The sequence below is a fragment of the Caenorhabditis remanei genome, chromosome II (assembly GCF_010183535.1).
Source record: "Caenorhabditis remanei strain PX506 chromosome II, whole genome shotgun sequence".
Classification (NCBI taxonomy): domain Eukaryota; kingdom Metazoa; phylum Nematoda; class Chromadorea; order Rhabditida; family Rhabditidae; genus Caenorhabditis; species Caenorhabditis remanei.
Window position 1 is genome coordinate 14,161,550 of NC_071329.1, and position 20,287 is coordinate 14,181,836.

At 36.0% G+C, this 20,287-nt stretch overlaps 6 protein-coding genes across 6 annotated transcripts; 4 read left to right on the plus strand and 2 right to left on the minus strand.

Annotated features, from left to right (window-relative positions):
* Positions 1-1,675: 1,675 nt before the first annotated feature.
* On the plus strand, positions 1,676-3,267 carry GCK72_006848 (uncharacterized protein; the record flags this gene model as incomplete). Its single annotated transcript, XM_053725838.1, has 7 exons — positions 1,676-1,777; positions 1,827-2,108; positions 2,154-2,275; positions 2,318-2,696; positions 2,749-2,896; positions 2,946-3,097; positions 3,145-3,267. The coding sequence occupies 7 exons, from the start codon at positions 1,676-1,678 to the stop codon at positions 3,265-3,267; spliced, it is 1,308 nt and encodes a 435-aa protein (XP_053590032.1).
* Positions 3,268-3,481: 214 nt separating this feature from the next.
* GCK72_006849 (uncharacterized protein) lies at positions 3,482-5,035 on the plus strand (the record flags this gene model as incomplete). Its single annotated transcript, XM_053725839.1, has 7 exons — positions 3,482-3,559; positions 3,614-3,865; positions 3,913-4,040; positions 4,086-4,470; positions 4,521-4,668; positions 4,712-4,863; positions 4,910-5,035. 7 exons carry the CDS (start codon positions 3,482-3,484, stop codon positions 5,033-5,035), a joined length of 1,269 nt encoding a protein of 422 aa, XP_053590033.1.
* A 434-nt stretch (positions 5,036-5,469) lies between these two features.
* GCK72_006850 (uncharacterized protein) lies at positions 5,470-6,472 on the minus strand (the record flags this gene model as incomplete). Its single annotated transcript, XM_053725840.1, has 3 exons — positions 5,470-5,613; positions 5,795-5,938; positions 6,296-6,472. The coding sequence occupies 3 exons, from the start codon at positions 6,470-6,472 to the stop codon at positions 5,470-5,472; spliced, it is 465 nt and encodes a 154-aa protein (XP_053590034.1).
* A 5,176-nt stretch (positions 6,473-11,648) lies between these two features.
* On the plus strand, positions 11,649-11,980 carry GCK72_006851 (uncharacterized protein; the record flags this gene model as incomplete). Its single annotated transcript, XM_053725841.1, has 2 exons — positions 11,649-11,678; positions 11,726-11,980. The coding sequence occupies 2 exons, from the start codon at positions 11,649-11,651 to the stop codon at positions 11,978-11,980; spliced, it is 285 nt and encodes a 94-aa protein (XP_053590035.1).
* A 4,253-nt stretch (positions 11,981-16,233) lies between these two features.
* On the minus strand, positions 16,234-17,184 carry GCK72_006852 (uncharacterized protein; the record flags this gene model as incomplete). The annotated part of the gene is made up of 5 exons (XM_053725842.1): positions 16,234-16,342; positions 16,387-16,744; positions 16,839-16,942; positions 16,989-17,051; positions 17,105-17,184. The coding sequence occupies 5 exons, from the start codon at positions 17,182-17,184 to the stop codon at positions 16,234-16,236; spliced, it is 714 nt and encodes a 237-aa protein (XP_053590036.1).
* Positions 17,185-17,906: 722 nt separating this feature from the next.
* Positions 17,907-20,135, plus strand: GCK72_006853 (uncharacterized protein; the record flags this gene model as incomplete). Its single annotated transcript, XM_053725843.1, has 7 exons — positions 17,907-17,975; positions 18,023-18,304; positions 18,350-18,471; positions 18,514-18,892; positions 18,945-19,092; positions 19,814-19,965; positions 20,013-20,135. 7 exons carry the CDS (start codon positions 17,907-17,909, stop codon positions 20,133-20,135), a joined length of 1,275 nt encoding a protein of 424 aa, XP_053590037.1.
* Positions 20,136-20,287: the final 152 nt, after the last annotated feature.

Below are 20,287 nucleotides of genomic sequence, written 5' to 3' on the forward strand. Positions count from 1 at the left end.
TTATTATTAAATTTATAAACTTTATTAAATAAAAATAAACTATTTTTTCCGTTTGCTCGATTCAGTCCACAGCTTCCACTGATATTCCTCTTTCTCTTATTCTGAAAAATGCATAATTATTAAAATGTATAAAAAGTATATTAAAATTTTCAAATATATTTGCTTTTGGCACTTTCAATCGCATTTTTTCATTTAGTTTCGCAGTTCTCTTTTTAAATTGCCGCGTTTCGGTCTTTCCCGCGTGGAGTACACGAGAGGTTCAGAGGGGCGCGTTTGCAACTTGCCAAATAGTGTCGGATATTTACGTTAGAGTCCGAAAAACCCACTTTTGTTGAAAATCGAAGACATCAACCGGTTGATTGGAAGACATGTCCGTATTCCTCGATCTGGAAATGTTTTTTCTCATTGGCGTCATAAGTTGAACGAATTTAAGATTAAAAATACAATTTATAAAAAGAGAAGATTTTATTGTTCCATATTTTATACATTTTAACTTAAAAATACAAATTTAAAGCATCAAACTCAAAATTTGAATAATTCGAAACGAAGAATACAAAAATGATGTGGAAAAACTTGCGCGTCAATTAGAACGCATTGTGCACAACTGCGTACGCGCCCGTATCCGTACCCGAGGGGGCATGGGGGTGTATCAATTTCCTAGGGCAGGGGCATGAGGGTGGACTGGCAGACTCCTAGCTCGAATACAAAAGACGATTGCATTCAGCCGGAATCGAACCAAGAACCTTTCGATTCTAATCCATCCACGATAACCATTTCTCCAAACGGTCACATTTAAGTTACAATTTTTTGGTTATTATAACTTCACGTCATTTTGATTTTCCAAAATCCCAGATTTTCTGCGTGATTTTTCTCGTAGACTGATTTTTAGGCATTTATTGCATCACGTTAACAAAATTATGCTCGTTACTTTTACTCACCACTTTTAGAAGGAGAATGCTAAAGAACGGCCGAGAGTGATTGACTTCACGGCACTTGTTTTGTTACCTCAGCTTTCTCTTAGGCTTAGGTTTCTTAGAAATTCGGAAAAAAAATTGACGGGTTAAAGCAAGCTCCAGGGTTTCCCTGTTTTAAAGTAATCACTGCTTCCAGGGTTTGAAGCCTATGGGCGGGGCTAAAGCAAGCTCCAGGGTTTCCCTGTTTTAAAGTAAACATTGCTTCCAGGGTTTGAAGCCTATGGGCGGGGCTAAAGCAAGCTCCAGGGTTTCCCTGTTTTAAAGTAATCACTGCTTCCAGAGTGCTAAGAAAAAAATTGGACAAAAATTTGGAAGGAATTGAACCAGCGTGGTTTATTTTGCGTTTAACTGCTTTAACCGCTGCTCTATCTGCCCGTGTTTTTTCATTCAGGGAAAATGATTTTATATTTTATAAATTTTCGCGTGAAAATTCAACTATAAAATAAAACGAAAATCGCGTCTATTAATTTATTATTGGGATGTACGCGTGTTCTACATAACACCCTCATGCCCCCTCGGGGTGTAAATACAAGCACTACAACTGCGTACCGTAATCCCGATTGCAAATTTTTATTTTTTTTATTTTTGACATTTTTTCAGTTTCCTTACTTATTTTTTTTACACAAACGACTGTAAATTCACGTGACGCACAATTGTTATTTGATAAATCCATAGATCTCACTGACTGTTTCGAGTTTCAGATGTCTGAAGAAAACGATAACGTGGCTCCGATGAACAACGAAAAAGACAATTTGGTGTCGGAAGAGCAAGAAGCGACACTAGAAACCGCTGAGAACAAAACGGTATATTTGATGTATTCAAAATTACATATTCAAGATATTTTTATTACAGGAAAAGCAAGATGATTCTCGCAACGAAGTCGTGGAGAAAATGTTTGAGAACCTCTTGGAAAAGCAGAGAAATTTCGAACAAATCCATGAAAATATGCTCAAAGAGGTTCTGGAAGACCAGAAAAATATCAAAAAATCGAACACGGAAATTGTTGAAAAGCTCTGTTCCCTTGAAAGCGAACTTCAATTGATTCGGGACGACTTGAAACCAAAAAGCGTGAAAGCAGGAGTTCCGAAGGAAACCGATGATGAAGATGAAACAGATTCAGAATCTGAAAATGAGGTTATCATGCAAAAGATATGATCCTGACAATTTCTTTGTTTTCAGAGCGTTACCATACCGACTTCTGGAAAATGCTTCGTGCTAAAACATGTCTTCAAGAATGTCTCGAATATGAAGGAAAATGAATATCGGTTGTCAGAAGCGGAAGAGCACTATGGGATTGAATGGTATTTGTAGAAAATATATTTATTAGAACTCAGTAACTTCAGGAGAATGTATGTGCGCCGAACGAAAGAACATCTTCAGTTTTATTTGAACTGTCTGAAATCGATGGACACTGCTAATTGGACAATCGAAACTCAGCGAAAACATGTACTAGTTTCGGATCGAATGGAAAACAAAGTGATGGAAAGCATAAGAATATTTGACAAAGAATCTCGCTCGTGGGGATATCCAGAGTTTATCAAATGGGATGTTCTGGAAAAAGACTTCCTTGTAGATGATAAACTGACTGCTGAAATTCACGTGAAAATCAAGAAAACAACTGGAATTTACAAAGATAATCTGAGAAATTTCGACAAGACAATGGAAGAATTTTCAGATGTTGTACTTGTTGTCAACGAAGAGAAATTCTACGTCTTAAAATTAGTCAGTTTCAACATTTTTCAGAACATGTTTCTATTTTTCTACAATTTTTCAGTATTTGGCTGCTCACTCGCCCTATTTCAAGGCCTTGTTTTTGGGAAATTTCAACGATTCGAAGAAATCGGAGATCAAATTGACTGGAATCGACGCAGATGATTTCCAGAATTACCTCGAAGTGCTTTATGGAGAAAGTGCAATTGATGGTAACTTTTCATTTTGACATCTCTGTTTTAAAACTATATCATTTTTCAGAATTCACTGTTGACGGAATCCTCATGGTGGCTGATATGTATGATACTTCAATGGTCATTCTCAAATGCGAGCAGTTTCTACTCAAGGAATCAAAGAAAACATTGAAGAAAAAGTTGCAAATGTCCATGAAATACCACCTGGAAGCATTGAATGTATCTTTTCCTTTCTAAATCCATTATAATACAACTTCTCTTTCCAGAAACAATGCCGCAAGGAGATCAAATCGGTTGCTGACATCAAATCAGTTCTCCCAGGAGATATTCGTGATTTGCATCCATCAATTACGACGGAGTTTTTGGAAATTGCCCTCTCTATTCAATAATTTGTTGTAATCTTTTTTACCAATGTTTTCTTTTTCACTTTTGTTTCCCTTTTCGCTGTTTTCGTTTCATCGTTATAAATACCGCTTTTTGATACTATATAAAGCTCATTTATTGTTTTTCTTAAAATTGATTGTCAGAATCTGTTTTGTTATCATCTTTCATAATATATTTTGACCTCGAAATGTGCTTTAAAACAACAAAAATTCCAGTAAAATGACCAAAAGAAACAATAAACACCCGCCGCCACCAAAACGTCAAAGAATTGAAGCAGAGAATGATCAGAATGCCGAGGTTTGTCAATTACAATTCCGAAAAGATTTAATAAAAATATTTTTTCTTTTTCAGATCGATCCATCCGATTCTACAATCGGACGCGTTTACAATGCGTGCCAAGAAGTGCTGGAAAAACAGAAAAATATCGAAAAATCTATGACGGAAATCGTCGAAAAACTTCGGTTGACAGATGAGAAACTGGAATCGATTCAACTGCAACTGAAGTCCGATAAAATCGATGAAGCTACTTCAATCTCATCGAATTCTCTTGACAGTGAAGCTCCAGTGAAAGCGACGTCGTCCAGTGATTCTTCACAAGAAATGGTTAACCTGATCTGTTCTTGTTCCTGCTCGTTAATTGCAGTTTACAGATTCCACGGGAAATCATGTCAACGACTGGAAAATACTTTGTGTTGAAACATATTTTCAAAAACGTGTCAAAACTGAAGGAAAATCAGAATTTATGTTCAGAAGTTGACGAGCATTTTGGAATTGAGTGGTATGATACCGAGTAAGTATAGCTTTTTCATACTTGTTATTTCAGGAGTATGTTTGTGCGCCGAGAAAAAGACTATCTAACATTCCATATGCACTGCTTACAATCGACGGACACTGGAAAATGGACGATCGAAGTTAAGCATAGAAATGTATTAGTATCGAATCGAATCGAAAAAGTACGAGAAGGCAATTCGGCATTTGCTAACATCGGAAAAAGGTGTAACACTTCGAGATGGCCGAAATTTATCGAATGGGCGGTATTGGAAAAAGACTATCTTGTGGATGACAAACTGACTGCTGAAATTCACGTGAAAATCGAGAAAACAACTGGAATTTATAAAGATAATTTGAGAAATTTCGATGCGACAATGAAAGAATTTTCTGATGTTGTGCTAGTTGTCAACGAACAGAAATTTTACGCTCTAAAATTGGTCGGTCTCAATAATTTTCGAAACATGTTTCAATTATTTCAATATTTCAGTACCTCGCCGCTCATTCTCCATATTTCAAAGCATTATTTTTGGGAAATTTCAACGATTCGAAGAAATCTGAAATCAAATTGACTGGAATCGACGCAGATGATTTCCAGAATTACCTCGAAGTTCTTTATGGAGAACAACCGATTGATGGTAATTCTAGCTTTGTCTTGATAAAAATTACATTGTTTTTTAGAATACACCTGCGAAGGACTTCTTCTGGTAGCTGACATGCTTGACACTCCAATGGTCATTCGCAAATGTGAGCAGTTTCTACTCAAGGAATCAAAGAAAACGTTGAAGAAGAAGTTAGAATTGTCTACTCGATACAATTTGGAAACACTCAAGGTGAACAATTGCATTTAATTTATTTGAAAAAAATCATAATTTTCAGAAGAAATGCCTCGTTGAAATCATATCGATTGGCGATCTTCAAGCTGTTCTGCCAGGGAATGTGCAAGATTTGGACAAATCTATAATGGGCGAACTTCTTGAAAAATCCATTTCACTTCATAATTGAATACAATTGTATCGATAATATGTGTCACAACTATCCGTTAAATCTCAATATCTCACATCATTTCATTGTTCGAATCCAAAAAAAATCGGTACAGATTCATTGTTCTCTCTCTCTCTCTCTCCGCACCCTTTATTGTCTTTACTGATTTTTTTCCAGTTATTTCATGTTCCCATTCCTCTGCTTTCTTTATAAATTTACTCGCAAATAGTTTTAGTTTTCTCTTTTTTCAAATCTTTATCAGTTGCCGGAGAAAACTATAAAAAGTATTAGTTTTGCAATCCTATCAACACTTTTGAAAAGGGAAACAATGAAATAGCAAAAATGATTTATTAGCCGAGCATTTTTATTACAACCGCGTGGACTGCTAATATTCAAAAAAGAAAACGACAAAAAATAATCTGATTCAATCTTCACTTTCAACATTGTTTTCGCCTTCAACAGTGAGATACCGTCTCCAATCCCCCGACGTTGACTTTCGTCATGTATTTTGTTTCCGGGCAGTTCGTTTCTTCCAGGAGAAGCCCCGTGTGACTTGGGATGGTGGGCAAACCAATTCCAAGTACGTCGAAATTCTGCATCTGAAATATTAATTTTATTGAAACCCAATTTTGTTTTGAAAGAGACTCACTTGTGGCCATCCATTTGATCGATACTCTATTGGGAAAGGAACTCCTTTCAATTCTTGGAAGTTTCGGAAAGTGAATTCGATCGGATCGCCATCACTCTCAAGACTTTCTGAGAGTGAATGAATCTACTCACTGTACGAGGGTTTCTCCGCCAATCCGGAACTGCTCCACTTTCTCTCTCCTCACTCGCTTCGTATCGTCTTCTCTTATACAACAATTTAAACCTCACTTTTTGTTCTGGTGAATCCGTCGAGTATTGTTCTTCCAGCGGACATGGCTAAAATTGATGATGTAATCATAAATACAGATACTTATTATGAATTCATTTTTATCTGTGCATGGGAAGACCGCGCCGCACTCGCGCGGCGGCCACGCCCATTTTTTGCGACAGTGTTCAAAAATGGAACGCAGCGTTAAAATGGGAGTGGGCGTGGCCGCCGCGCGAGTGCGGCGCGGTCTTCCCATGCACAGATAAAAATGAATTCATAATAACTAATTGACAAATTCAGAGACTTCAGAGACAGACTCCTAGGCCCCTGATTTTGTGCTCTATGTCTTTGAGCCCACTAATTTCTCATGTTTTCAATTACAAAAGAGTTCTGAACATGTTGATTCTTTGATAACTAACACTCACTCTCTTCTTTAATTCTGGGCTCGTCGAGAAGTTGGGTGAGTTGCCCAAAAAATATACGTTCCCTCCAGCTGTCACGTTGTATTGTGAACCTCGCTCATTTGTTGTGACTCGTTTCTTTTCTGTTTCAATGTCTACCGTTCTTTGCACGGTTTTCTTTCTTGACCACGACGATCCCATTGTCTAAAAAATCGGATGTCGAAGGGATAAAGTTTTTATTGTTAATTTCTGGCTATCCTTATGACAAAAGAAGTCAATATCTACTTTTGACCGTATTCCGTTTTGTATTCAAAATGATTACCTTAGATTTTATCACTTATTCAAATGACGTGGTAATGTTCATACTGACTTTCATCATTTTTTCAGTGTATTACGTATTATCTACACGTGAGTTTTTATATGTTTTGGAGTAGTGTGTCAACTCACGAGAAAATTCTTTTTTCACTTTAACCGAGATAATTCTCGGCCCAGCACGGCCGGCCGGCCCGTTTCGAAACATTTTTTGCAAAAAAATTGAAATTTTGAATTTTTTTGAAAAAATACAGTTTTCGATTAAAAATTCAAAATGCAATCAAAATGTGAATATGTATGATAAATTAAGCACTTTTACTCTACATTTTCGGAAAATTTCAAAAAAACCAGATCAGTGTAGGATTACTGTAGCTACCGTAACCCAAAAATGAAAAAGGGTTCCACACAGAACGAAGGGAGACCAAAGTGGGGTGATAACCAGACTTGTCACGGGCCGGGCCGGGCCGGGCCGGGCCGGGCCGAAATCAGGAAAAATTTTGGCCCGGCCCGGCGGGCCAAACTCAGAAAAAATCTCGGCCCGGCCCGGCCCGGCCCGGCCAGGCTCTTTTGAAACATGTTGAGTTTTTGATTTTTTTTTGGAAATTTTAGGAAAAATGTGAATATGTATGATAATTAAGGCATTTTTACTCTATTTTTTCGAAAAATTTCAAATTAAATTTGGTAAAAACGGGTTCCCATTTTTTGAAATCAGGAAAAATTTTGGCCCGGCCCGGCCCGGCCCGGCCCGCCGGGCCAAACTCAAGAAAAATCTCGGCCCGGCCCGGGCCGGCCCGATTTTTGACAAGTCTGGTGATAACAACCTCGACCCCTCAGTATGACACCCAAAAAATTGGGCCGGTTACTGTAGGATTACGCTACCATAACCCTAAGGGGGTACTGTAGGTACAGTAACCCGAAAATTAGGAAAAGAGGTTCAAACTGAAAGTACTGAACACATACTTTGGCAGTACCACCCTTGGCACCTAAGACAGAACTCCAAAAAAAATTAGAGCCCGTTTGGCCGCAGTATTCCGAAATTTCCAGAAGTTTCCAAAATGTCTCAGAAACTTCTAGAAACTTCCAAATACATCTGGAAACATTCAGAAAGTTCTAGAAATTCATAGAAATTTCCAACCTTCTCCGGAGCCTTCCAGAACCTTCCAGAAAATTCGAGAAAATTCCGGAGGTTTACAGAGCATCCTGAAGTTTCTAGATTTTTCCAGAATTTTCTAGAAACTTTCGGAAACTTCCAGAGAGGGAGGAATTCAAATCTTCCGAAAACTTCCAGAAACTTCCAGAAAATGTAAATTTTGGTGGGAATTCAAACTTTCGAGAACCGCAAAAATCCAAATGACGGCTTAATAACCGATGAGTAGCATTGTTGCGGAAAATTACAGAAGTTGTGTTAGAGATGGAATTTTGAGAAAATATTCCAGTAGTATATGTTCAACGCAGTATAACATGGTTCCAAGAAGAGATACAAAAAGTTTTAAACTGAAAAAATATACAAATGAAATATTTCATCAGTTGAAGAAAAGTTCGTAACTGAGATTCCATTCGTGATACAGTACTGGCCATTTAGAATGCGACATTCGCATTTTTTAGTTGAAAATGGTCAATTTGAGAGTGTGTTACGGTATCACTGATTGTTCCACAAAATAAATTGTGTGTAAATCACAGATATCAAAAGTAAACCTTCATTTTTGTAGTTGACAACTTTTTTATACGGGCACTCACTACAGATTTACATATCGCAAAAGTAATTTCTCCCTCAAATTGTCTCATTTCAGTGGAAAATAAAGTGATTTTTGAGCTGGTCCCTTAAAATGACCATTATTATTTTTCACTGAAATTTCCGAGAATTCGTATTTTTCGAGTTGACTCGTTGAAGTCAATAATAGAGTGTGTAATCAAATGAAAATATTCAACACAATGAGCCAAAAAAGTTGAAACTTTTCTATTGTGTGTCAAAAATAACTAAATTCAGACCTAGAAAATACAAAGTTACGTTTTCCAAAATTGGGTATAAATATCTGAAAATGGTCACGAATCGCATTTAAATCTCATCTAACCGGGACTGAAAATTGAGTCAATCTCACTGGAAATTAGTCAAAACTTGCTGATAATGACTCAAAATTGGCAAACAATCCCGATTAAATTATTGAACATCGTTATTTTTCTACTCAAAGTCAATCAAAATTCGCTCAAACTGACCCGATTTCTCACACTTCTAGGGATGACTCTTCCAGGGATGTGCGGAAATAAAAATTTCGGATATTTCGGTAATTTCGGTAATTTTCCGAATTATTCTTTTTGGAAATTCGGTTTCTCAATTTTTTCATTGTCATAGTCAATAAATATGCAGTAAAAGCTAAAATTTTTGTAAATTTTGACTATGGTGTGACGTTTTTGATTCAGCAAAAATTCCAATTCTTATCATCATGAGAATAAATGAAATTTCGGAAAAAAGTTTTCCGAAAAATTTCTCGGAAATCGAAAATTTCCGAATGTTCAGAAATTTTCCGACCGAATACATTTCCGAAACAAGTCGGAAATTTCGGAATTTCCGATTTCCGTTCCGCACATCCCTGTTGGTTTCCCCGAACTACAGTACCACCGTAGTTCAGGATCTCACTAGAGTTACTCTACTCGATATTTAATCATTCATAATAATCCTATACATATATCTACCAACCAACCATTTTATATTCATCTAATATCCTACCGTAACCCCAAGTCCGTAGATACGGATAAAGGTTGAGCTAACTGAAGGGTCATTGGAGCGTCCCCTTCACGGAGAGCCACACTTTACATGGAAGTTTCGGATAAAAATGATACTTTCAACAAAATTTTCAGAAAAATGCAGAATTGTAATTTTCAGCCCACTTTGAGCCAATTCTGGTTGCGAAAAAAGCGTGTTTCGAAAACTTCTTTTTCATTTTCTATCGATATATTTAGTAGATCAAAAGGGGCGGAGTCGAATTTTCAATAATTTTTTTAACTGAGACCCCTAGAGGTATCAACCATGTAAAAGGGAAAACGGATTGAACTAATTTGAGGAATGTTTGGATTATTAACAACTAGACAGAGAATCTAGATCACAGGACTTTAAGGTTGTGTTTCGAATGAAAAGATGATATACAATACCATAAGCATAGAACTACCGTATCCCTATACTCTGAGAGTGACATGGCAACATCTTATTTTTCACCGTTTTCCAACTTTTTTTAATTTCATTTCCTTACCTGCTATGTATTGGACGATGAGTCGGCGGTGAGTCGGTGGAGAGATAAGCTGGAAGAAAAAAAAACATTTTTTGGATTAAAAACTCAAAGAGAATAAACGATATGGAATAAACCTTTTCACCGTTTTTCACGGTTTCTTTCTCATTTACGAGAAATACCCGTCTAAAACGAAAATATTTAACGCAATTAGTCGAAAAAGTTGAAAACTATTTTTAAAACTAAAAGAAAATAGTGATTTTCAATTGAACTTTCGAAAGGCATTTTGCCAACTCATGCCACGTGGATGAGGTGGAAAAGATGAGAAAACAAAACCGCCCTTGAGTTCACGTGAATGTGAAAAATGTTTTTTTTTCTCAAAAATTTTGCAAATTTCACTTTTTTTGCCACGTGAAATTTATTATTTCTTCTTTTTCTCCACGTTTTCGGTAACTTTCTATTTTTTATCCTTGTTTCGACCGCTTTCTACTGGACAAGAAAATATTTAAAATTCTGGATTGAGAGCGCGGTCTCGTCAGCAGTAGACTCTCTCCAGTTTAAAAAAATTTGCGTTTAAGACTAATTTTTTAAAGAAGAATCTCAAAAATCGGTTAATTCCCAGTGAACTTACGATCCGCTTCTTTGTCGTCACATTCTGCCGATGTTGTCCGTGACTTGCGGCGAATCTGAAAATTCAGGCGGAGAAGTATATAGAGTATTTCTTCAACTAACCGCATTAAAACTGAGCAATCGCTGAACGAGAGCACTTGAAGACGCATTCCTGGAAACAGATACATTATTTGAGAGTATTGAGAGAAGGAGGAGACAAAACGATTCAATAAAAGCGAAAAGAAAATTGTGGTTAATGCACCTATTCACGAAGAAAAAGTGCTAATTAAAATGCCACATTTTGCATTTTAATGCTATTCACGAATGCACTTTAATGTGCATAAAAAACACTTTAATTCGAATTAATCTGCATTAAAAAGCGAATTAAAATGCACATCGTGGCGAGATATCTTAATTAAAATGCATGCGCCTTTAAGATTTGTGTGGATTTACGGATTTTATTAAAGGCGCATGCATTTTAATTAAGATATCTCGCCACGATGTGCATTTTAATTCGCTTTTTAATGCAGATTAATTCGAATTAAAGTGTTTTTTATGCACATTAAAGTGCATTCGTGAATAGCATTAAAATGCAAAATGTGGCATTTTAATTAGCACTTTTTCTTCGTGAATATTATGAATTCATTTTTATCTGTGCATGGGAAGACCGCGCCGCACTCGCGCGGCGGCCACGCCCATTTTTTGCGACAGTGTTCAAAAATGGAACGCAGCGTTAAAATGGGAGTGGGCGTGGCCGCCGCGCGAGTGCGGCGCGGTCTTCCCATGCACAGATAAAAATGAATTCATAATAGGTGCATAACAAATTTTCGTTCAAGGCCTCACAGAAAAGTGACAGATCGGCAGAGTGGTTTGAGATTTTGGAGCTGCATGAATTGGTTGACTGTAATTTTTCGAAGATGTCGTGTGCAAAAAGATGTCAGCTACAAAAGTGAAGCTCTAGATTTGATCTAAATTTTCTATAAAATTTGACAACATGAGACTGTAGAATAGAAGTAGAATCATTTTTATTTTAACCCCAAAACATACCGAAATGAAGAGAAAAGTCACATTTTCCGTGAATCAAACCAATTTATATACTAATTACTCAAAATCTATTCAATAACGTAAACAAGAAGACAATAGTAACATAAATATTCCATGTAAAATTATAATTTAAATTTATGCTATGAACACTATTTGTTCTGTTTCTACACAAAGAAAATTCGAAAAAGGACATGGGCCAAGCTCACAGTACTCGATTCACGGTATGATTGAGTTGTTGTCTCGTTTTGTCCAAAGTGAAATCATTTAGAAATATTGGATCGATAAAGAAATAGAACCGACTGAGAAGGCTCCCGATACCCACGATTTCCATTTCAAAACAATGTCAACGGCAGCTACGGAAAATCCAGAGTTTGAGTATGAACACGAATGGACCGTAAATTTCAAATGGGATCAGATGGACCAATTCTATCATATTGACAAGCTGACAATGGGATGTGAAAAGGAATACAAGGACGGAGAAGCTACGGCAGCAAACTACATGATCTTTAACTTTGGTGGGTAGACATGAGATTTTTTGATCTTGCTTTGAAATAGTCTCTTGATAATTAATAAAATGTTTTTTAAAGTGAATAATCTGTGTCGTCTCACAAAATACATTGTTTCTTGCTCGCTCTTCGGCATTTGGAGTGGTCCATACTCCCAGGGGGCATTGGAACAGGGGGCATCGTGCTCATAGGGGGCATTCACTCAGAGGGGTCATTGAATCTTAGGGGGCATTTCACTGATACTCTTAGGGGTCATTTCTCATATGCTCATAGGGGGCATTGACCCTCATTCTCAGAGGGGTCATGGAAATTCTCAGAGGGGGAATCATTATTTTCAGAAGAGGCATCAGTTTTCTCAGAAGTGTCATCAGAAAAATTGCTATAAAAGTTGAATACGGTTAGTTTTCGATGATTGGATGGCCAGATAAACTTGATTTCGCGGGCTTTGAGAAATTTTGATTAAATGTTATTTTCCTCCAAAAAGTTTTGCTTCGAAAAGATTCTCTCAATAATTTACAACCCCAATATCAAAGGCTCTTTTGCTATTTCTTTCTCTTAGAAGATTTTTGTTCGTTTGTCAGAAAGCTTCTATTGGGATAATCTTTTCGTAGAAGATGTATTGAAATAATCAGTGTCATTAGTAACTTTTTCAAAAAACATCTATTCAATCATTGTGAAATTTATCGGCAAAAAATCATTGAATACACGTCGCAATGACTACATTTTTCTCATGGACTACAATACTCATTGACAATCTCTCATTGACTATATCTGCAGTACTCTCCAAAAAGAACGCGATACTCGCAGTTTTACATTTTTTACATGTTAGTTGAAAAGCAGTCAGCTTTGAGCATGTGCCACAGCCTCACTAATTGTTTCAAAATTTTAATTGTTTATCTAACTAAAAACTTCAAGTCTCACATGCTTTTTTTAACTGTATTCAAAATGACACTAGATATCATTTATTTGTGACCTGTAGAGCATTTCGAAATACTTTTCATAGATTAAAAGCTCGTGGCATTTCTAACATATTAGAAAGATGGGGAATGTTGTGAATGATTTTTGGTGGCATTTCAGAATCTCTAATATCTAGCGTCACTAGAGTGACGTGTTGACACGGATTTCGGAAATTTTTGTTCCGGAAATCGGAAAAAAATATATCAATGCGTGTCACGAAAACCGGAAAAGTTGCAAATTATTTCCGAAAAAACCGGCATGACATGACTTTCATTTCATTTCGAAAACCGGAAAAAATTTTTTTCGGTTTTCGGAAAAAAATTTTTTTCGAAAACCGAAAATTTTTCGGTTTTCGGTTTTTCGGAAATCGTGTCATTCCGACGTTTCGGTTTCCGACACGTTTCGAAAAAAAGTCAACGGTTTTCCCGAAACGAGTTGGCCTAGAAAACTCCGCGTGTGTACTTCACGAGGACAATTTTTGTACTTCACGAGGACAACTTATTTGTTGGGAATTTTTCATTAATTTTTTCCAATTTTACTCTTTTTTACTAAAATTTTTATGAATTTTCTGTAACATTATACGATTTTCAGAAAAAAAGAAGAAAATTTGCGAATAATTGATTTATTTTTACAAGTAATTAATGTTTTTTTTAATTCTTTTTTTCTGAAATTTTTTTCTTTTTTTTCTGAAAATCGTATAATGTTACAGAAAATTCATAAAAATTTTAGTAAAAAAGAGTAAAATTGGAAGAAATTAATGAAAAATTCCCAACAAATAAGTTGTCCTCGTGAAGTACACACGCGGAGTTTTCTAGGCCAACTCGTTTCGGAAAAACCGTTGACTTTTTTTCGAAACGTGTCGGAAACCGAAACGTCGGAATGACACGATTTCCGAAAAACCGAAAACCGAAAAATTTTCGGTTTTCGAAAAAAAAATTTTCCGAAAACCGAAAAAATTTTTTTTCGGTTTTCGAAATGAAATGAAAGTCATGTCATGCCGGTTTTTTTCGGAAATAATTTGCAACTTTTCCGGTTTTCGTGATTTTTTTTCGAAAATATCGGCATCAAAAATTTAGGTTTTCATCGAAAATTTCGGCCAACACTGTTTTCGACACGTCACTCTAAGCGTCACATCATTGGGCTAAAACAAATGTAAAGTCGATGAGTCTTTGTTGTCATTGAGTCTGCCAAATTTCTCAAAACACTTTTATAGCAATTTTTCTGATGACACTTCTGAGAATCTATGAAAAGTATTTCGAAATGCTCTACAGGTCACAAATAAATGATATCTAGTGTCATTTTGAATACAGTTGAAAAAAGCATGTGAGACTTGAAGTTTTTAGTTAGATAAACAATTAAAATATTGAGACAATTAGTGAGGCTGTGGCACATGCTCAAAGCTGACTGCTTTTTAACTAAAAACTGCGAGTATCGCGTTCTTTTTGGAGAGTACTGCAGATATAGTCAATGAGAGATTGTCAATGAGTATTGTAGTCCATGAGAAAAATGTAGTCATTGCGACGTGTATTCAATGATTTTTTGCCGATAAATTTCACAATGATTGAATAGATGTTTTTTGAAAAAGTTACTAATGACACTGATTATTTCAATACATCTTCTACGAAAAGATTATCCCAATAGAAGCTTTCTGACAAACGAACAAAAATCTTCTAAGAGAAAGAAATAGCAAAAGAGCCTTTGATATTGGGGTTGTAAATTATTGAGAGAATCTTTTCGAAGCAAAACTTTTTGGAGGAAAATAACATTTAATCAAAATTTCTCAAAGCCCGCGAAATCAAGTTTATCTGGCCATCCAATCATCGAAAACTAACCGTATTCAACTTTTATAGCAATTTTTCTGATGACACTTCTGAGAAAACTGATGCCTCTTCTGAAAATAATGATTCCCCCTCTGAGAATTTCCATGACCCCTCTGAGAATGAGGGTCAATGCCCCCTATGAGCATATGAGAAATGACCCCTAAGAGTATCAGTGAAATGCCCCCTAAGATTCAATGACCCCTCTGAGTGAATGCCCCCTATGAGCACGATGCCCCCTGTCCCAATGCCCCCTGGGAGTATGGGCCATTTGGAGTTGAATTTTTTTTTTTAGAGTTTGTCGTTCAGTCTCGTTTTTTAAATACATTTTTTTTCATTTGTAAGGTTCCTCTCATTTATTTTTACTGTTTTTCTTCTCAAGGTTCTCCATTAAAGTGTACGAGCAGCAGGGATGTGCGGAACAAAAAATTTCCAATGTTTCGGAAATCGAAACTTTCCCGAAAAATGTTTTCGGACCTCGGTTTTTCAAGTTTTTAATAATCAAAATCCAATAAATATGCAGCAAAAAACCGAAAATTCTGCAATTTTTGGCTGAGATGTGACGTTTTGGCACCGTTCTCATTGGTTTTGGAGCAATTCCTTTCGATTCCGCGCAAATTCCTTTATCATCACGGAAATTTTTGAAATTCTGAAAATTTCCGCACATCCCCGTCTAGTAGTGTGTACGACCAGCTTCGTAACGATGTCGTCCTTTCATTAACAATTCGGTAGATCTGCAAAAAGAAAGTTAGTTTTACTTTGATGAGAAAAAAACAAAAGAAAACAAATAAACGGAGACATTATATTAACAACAGGCAACAAGAAAATAACAAAATGCGAGTAAATTGCGAGTACAAAAAAGAAGAAAAAAGTTAAAAAGAAAAACCTGGGGATTTAATGAAATCTAACACATAATCATGATATTCCAAGTGCTTTTTATAACTTTTTTCATTGTCGAATCGACGGAAGCACTTTGTACAGAAGAAATTGAATGGATCTGTGTTGCTAGGGCGGTCCATATTAAAGTGATCGATGCAGATAGCTCTTGACATAAGTCGTATATGGCACACTGGGCAATTGTAACTGAAAAAATAGAAATTTGTATTGTTAGCTCGGCACAGTTCTTACAATTCCGCTCCACCGAAATGCCCTTGAAAAACGGCACTTTTTCTCTGCGTCTCTCAATTTCGAACACAATTTTCTTCGGTTTTGACAGAGTGCGGTTGTAAGAAGCGTACCGTTCTAATAGTTTGTATTATTAGCACGGCACGCTTCTTACAATCACGCTCTACCGAAACCGAAGAAAGTTGTGTGCGAAATTGAGAGACTCAGAGAAAAAGAGACATTTGAAGGGCATTTCGGTGAAGCGCAGTTGTAACAACTGTGACGAGATAATAGAACACTATCGCTTATGAAAACTAAAACTCACTCTTCGAAAAATATAAATTTTGCAATTTCCATAAGATCGGACCAAGTTCTGACCGCCGGATTATGAATTATTGAACTCTCAATATAGTTATTTTCCATTTCAATACTTTTTTAAAAGAAGCCGCGTTGTTCTCTGAAGTTTCAGCTCGCTCTATCGATTTTTCAAGTTCTCGGTTTCTAAAAATCATTATTCATTTCAGAATGAATCACTTTCAACTTACAAATCAGTGAAATCTGTAAATTCCTCTTCTTTTTGTTCGTTTTCTTGGAAAATCGTGGGACAATCCTCTGCCCAATATCTTCTCTGCTCTGCTTTATATTTTTTGGTTGATTTTTTGGCGGAAAACGGTTTATAGGCAGCTTCCAATTCTTCTTTCGATGTTACATGCACGCGAAGATGCTTTTTGAGATTTCCTTTCAGCCGGTACGCCTTCCCACAATACGAACATTGATATGGTGTCACGTCAGTGTGTATCGATTGATGTTCGAACAAATTCGACTTAAATCGAAAATGTTTCAAACAAATGTTACATTTGAATGGTCGATCTCTTGTGTGAACTACTGCGTGTTGCTTTAGACCTGAAAATAGTTTTAAAGTTTTGAAAAACTGAACATGAATGCGAATAATGACGAATGACTCAAGTTTCGAAGTAATGCGAAATACATTTTTTACCTTTGAATTCTTTGAATGTTTTATGACAGACATTGCATTTATAGATCATTCTTGGGTCAATGTATCGAACAACTGAGCAGTTTGAAGACGAGGGAATATTTTCACTGAAAAAAAGTGATTTTCAGGCTTATTTTTAGTTCAGGAACTCACTTTTTCTGGTAACTTTCCTCAGCAAATAGTTCAATTGAAGGCTGAATTTCGTAAAAAATTGGACTGAAAATAAAAAGAAAACATAGAAAAGCTAGTAGAAAAACCGAAAAACCCACTTTTGTTGAAAATCGAAGACATCAACCGGTTGATTGGAAGACATGTCCGTATGGCTTGATCTGGAAGTTGTTTTTATCATTGGAGTCACAAGTTGAACGAATTTAAGATTAAAAATACAATTTGAAAAGAGAGAAGATTGTATTATTCCATATTTTGTATTTATTTACTTAAAAATACAAATTTTAAGCATCAAATTCAAAGCTTGAACAATTCGAAACGAAGAATACAAAAATCATGTGGAAAAACTTGCGCGTCAATTAGAATGCATTGCGCACAACTGCGTACCGTAATTCCGATTGCAAATTTATTGGAGACCGTACAAATCGGGAAGAAACGAAAGCGGAAGAAACGAAACGGGAAGAAACGAATCGGGAAGAAGCGAAACGGGAAGAACAGTTTTTCGCAAGTTTTCCTGACTTTAACTATAGTAATGGCTGCGCACAATGCTCTAAATCAATTTTTTAGTTCCGTAGCTTTATTTTTGACACAGATTTTAGCGCATAAGTCAGTAAAATATTTTATCAATTTTGGATTACGGTCAACACCGCAATTTGACGTGAAGGTGTTCACAGAAATTGAGCTTGTTCTTCCCGATTCGTTTCTTCCCGTTTCGTTTCTTCCGCTTTCGTTTCTTCCCGATTTCGTTTCTTCCCGATTTGTATGGTCTCATTTATTGTTTTTAATTTTTAACATTTTGTCAGTTTCCTTACTCATTTTTTTACACAAACGACTGTAAATTCACATGACGCACAATTGTTATTTGAAAATTCCATAGATCTCACTGACCGTTTCGAGTTTCAGATGTCCGAAGAAAACGATAAGGACAATTTGGTGTCGGAAGAGCAAGAAGAAACCGCTGGGAACAAAACGGTATATTTACTGAATTCAAAATTTCAAATTCATTTTTTTTATTATAGGGAAGCCACGATGGTTATCGCAACGAAATCGTTGAGAAAATGCTCGAAGAGGTTTTGGAAAAGCAGAGAAATTTTGAACAAATCCATGAAAATATGCTCAAAGAGGTTATGGAAGACCAGAAAAATATCAAAAAATCGAACACGGAAATTGTTGAAAAGCTCTGTTCCCTTGAAAGCGAACTTCAATTGATTCGGGACGACTTGAAACCAAAAAGCGTGAAAGCAGGAGTTCCGAAGGAAACCGACGATGAAGATGAAACAGATTCGGAATCTGAAAATGAGGTTATCATGCAAAAGATATGATCCTGACAATTTCTTTGTTTTCAGAGCGTTACCATACCGACTTCTGGAAAATGCTTCGTGCTAAAACATGTCTTTAAGAATGTCTCGAATTTGAAGGAAGATGAATATCGGTTGTCAGAAGCGGAAGAGCACTATGGGATTGAATGGTATTTGTAGAAAATATATTTATTAGAACTCAGTAACTTCAGGAGAATGTATGTGCGCCGAACGAAAGAACATCTTGAGTTTTATTTGCACTGTCTGAAATCGATGGACACTGCTAATTGGACAATCGAAACTCAGCGAAAACATGTACTAGTTTCGAATCGAGTGGAAAACGAAGTGATGGAAAGCATAAGAATATTTGACAAAGAATCTCGCTCGTGGGGATATCCAGAGTTTATCAAATGGGATGTTCTGGAAAAAGACTTCCTTGTAGATGATAAACTGACTGCTGAAATTCACGTGAAAATCAAGAAAACAACTGGAATTTACAAAGATAATCTGAGAAATTTCGACAAGACAATGGAAGAATTTTCAGATGTTGTACTTGTTGTCAATGAAGAGAAATTCTACGTCTTAAAATTAGTCAGTTTCAACAATTTTCAGAACATGTTTCTATTTTTCTACAATTTTTCAGTATTTGGCTGCTCACTCGCCCTATTTCAAGGCCTTGTTTTTGGGAAATTATAACGATTCGAAGAAATCTCAAATCAAATTGACTGGAATCGATGCGGATGATTTCCAGAAGTACATCGAAGTTCTTTATGGAGAAAGTGCAATTGATGGTAACCAGGGTGCTCAACCGAAGGTAAAACCGATGAAAAACCGATTTTTTTTAACCGATGAAAATCGTTTCTCTCTCCGAAGAATTTTAACCGATTTCTCAAAAACTAAAATCGGTAGCAAATCGATCAACAATCGGAGAAGATTCGATTTTCTTCGATTGTGTTTTGAAAAAAACCGTTCGGTTTCGGTTATTATCGGTTTAGAAACCGATTAAAAAACCGATTATTCTTCGATTTTTACCGATTTTCATCGGTTTTTCTGAAAATTCAAACTCTAGGGCGGTTTGTCACGTTTCGATTACTTCACACGTTTTTTTTCTATTTTTAAAGAAAATTTGAACAAAAATGAGAAAATATCTATTTTTACGTAAAATCTAAATTAAGAACAGTGCAAAATATGATAAAAACGTGACAAACCGCCGTAGAGTTTGAACTTTCAGAAAAACCGATGAAAATCGGTAAAAATCGAAGAATAATCGGTTTTTTAATCGGTTTCTAAACCGAACAAAATCGGTTTTTTTTTTCAAAACAATCAAAGAAAATCGAATTTTAACCGATTTTTCCCCGGAGAAAAACCGATTTCTTTTCTAAACACCGGCTCATATTTTCACCGATTTTTTAATCAATAACCGATTTTAATCGGTTTTGAAGTATCGGTGGAGCACCCTGATGGTAACATTTGATTTTGTAATCTTTGTTCTGAAACGTTTTCATTTTTCAGAATTCACAGTCGAAGGGCTTCTTCTCGTCGCTGATATGTATGATACTTCAATGGTCATTCTCAAATGCGAGCAGTTTCTACTCAAGGAATCAAAGAAAACATTGAAGAAAAAGTTGCAAATGTCCATGAAATACCATCTGGAAGCATTGAATGTATCTTTTCCTTTCTAAATCCATCATATTACATATTCACATTCCAGAAACAATGCCGCAAGGAGATCAAATCTGTTGCTGACATCAAATCAGTTCTCCCAGGAGATATTCGTGATTTGGATCCATCAATTACCACGGAGTTTTTGGAAATCGCACTATCTATTCAATAATTTGTTGTAATCTTTTTTACCAATGTTATCTTTTTCTTTTCAAAAACACTTTCGTTTCCCTTTTCGCTGTTTTCGTTTCATCGTTATAAATACCGCTTTTTGATATTATATAAAGCTCATTTATTGTTTTTCTTAAAATTGATTGTCAGAAT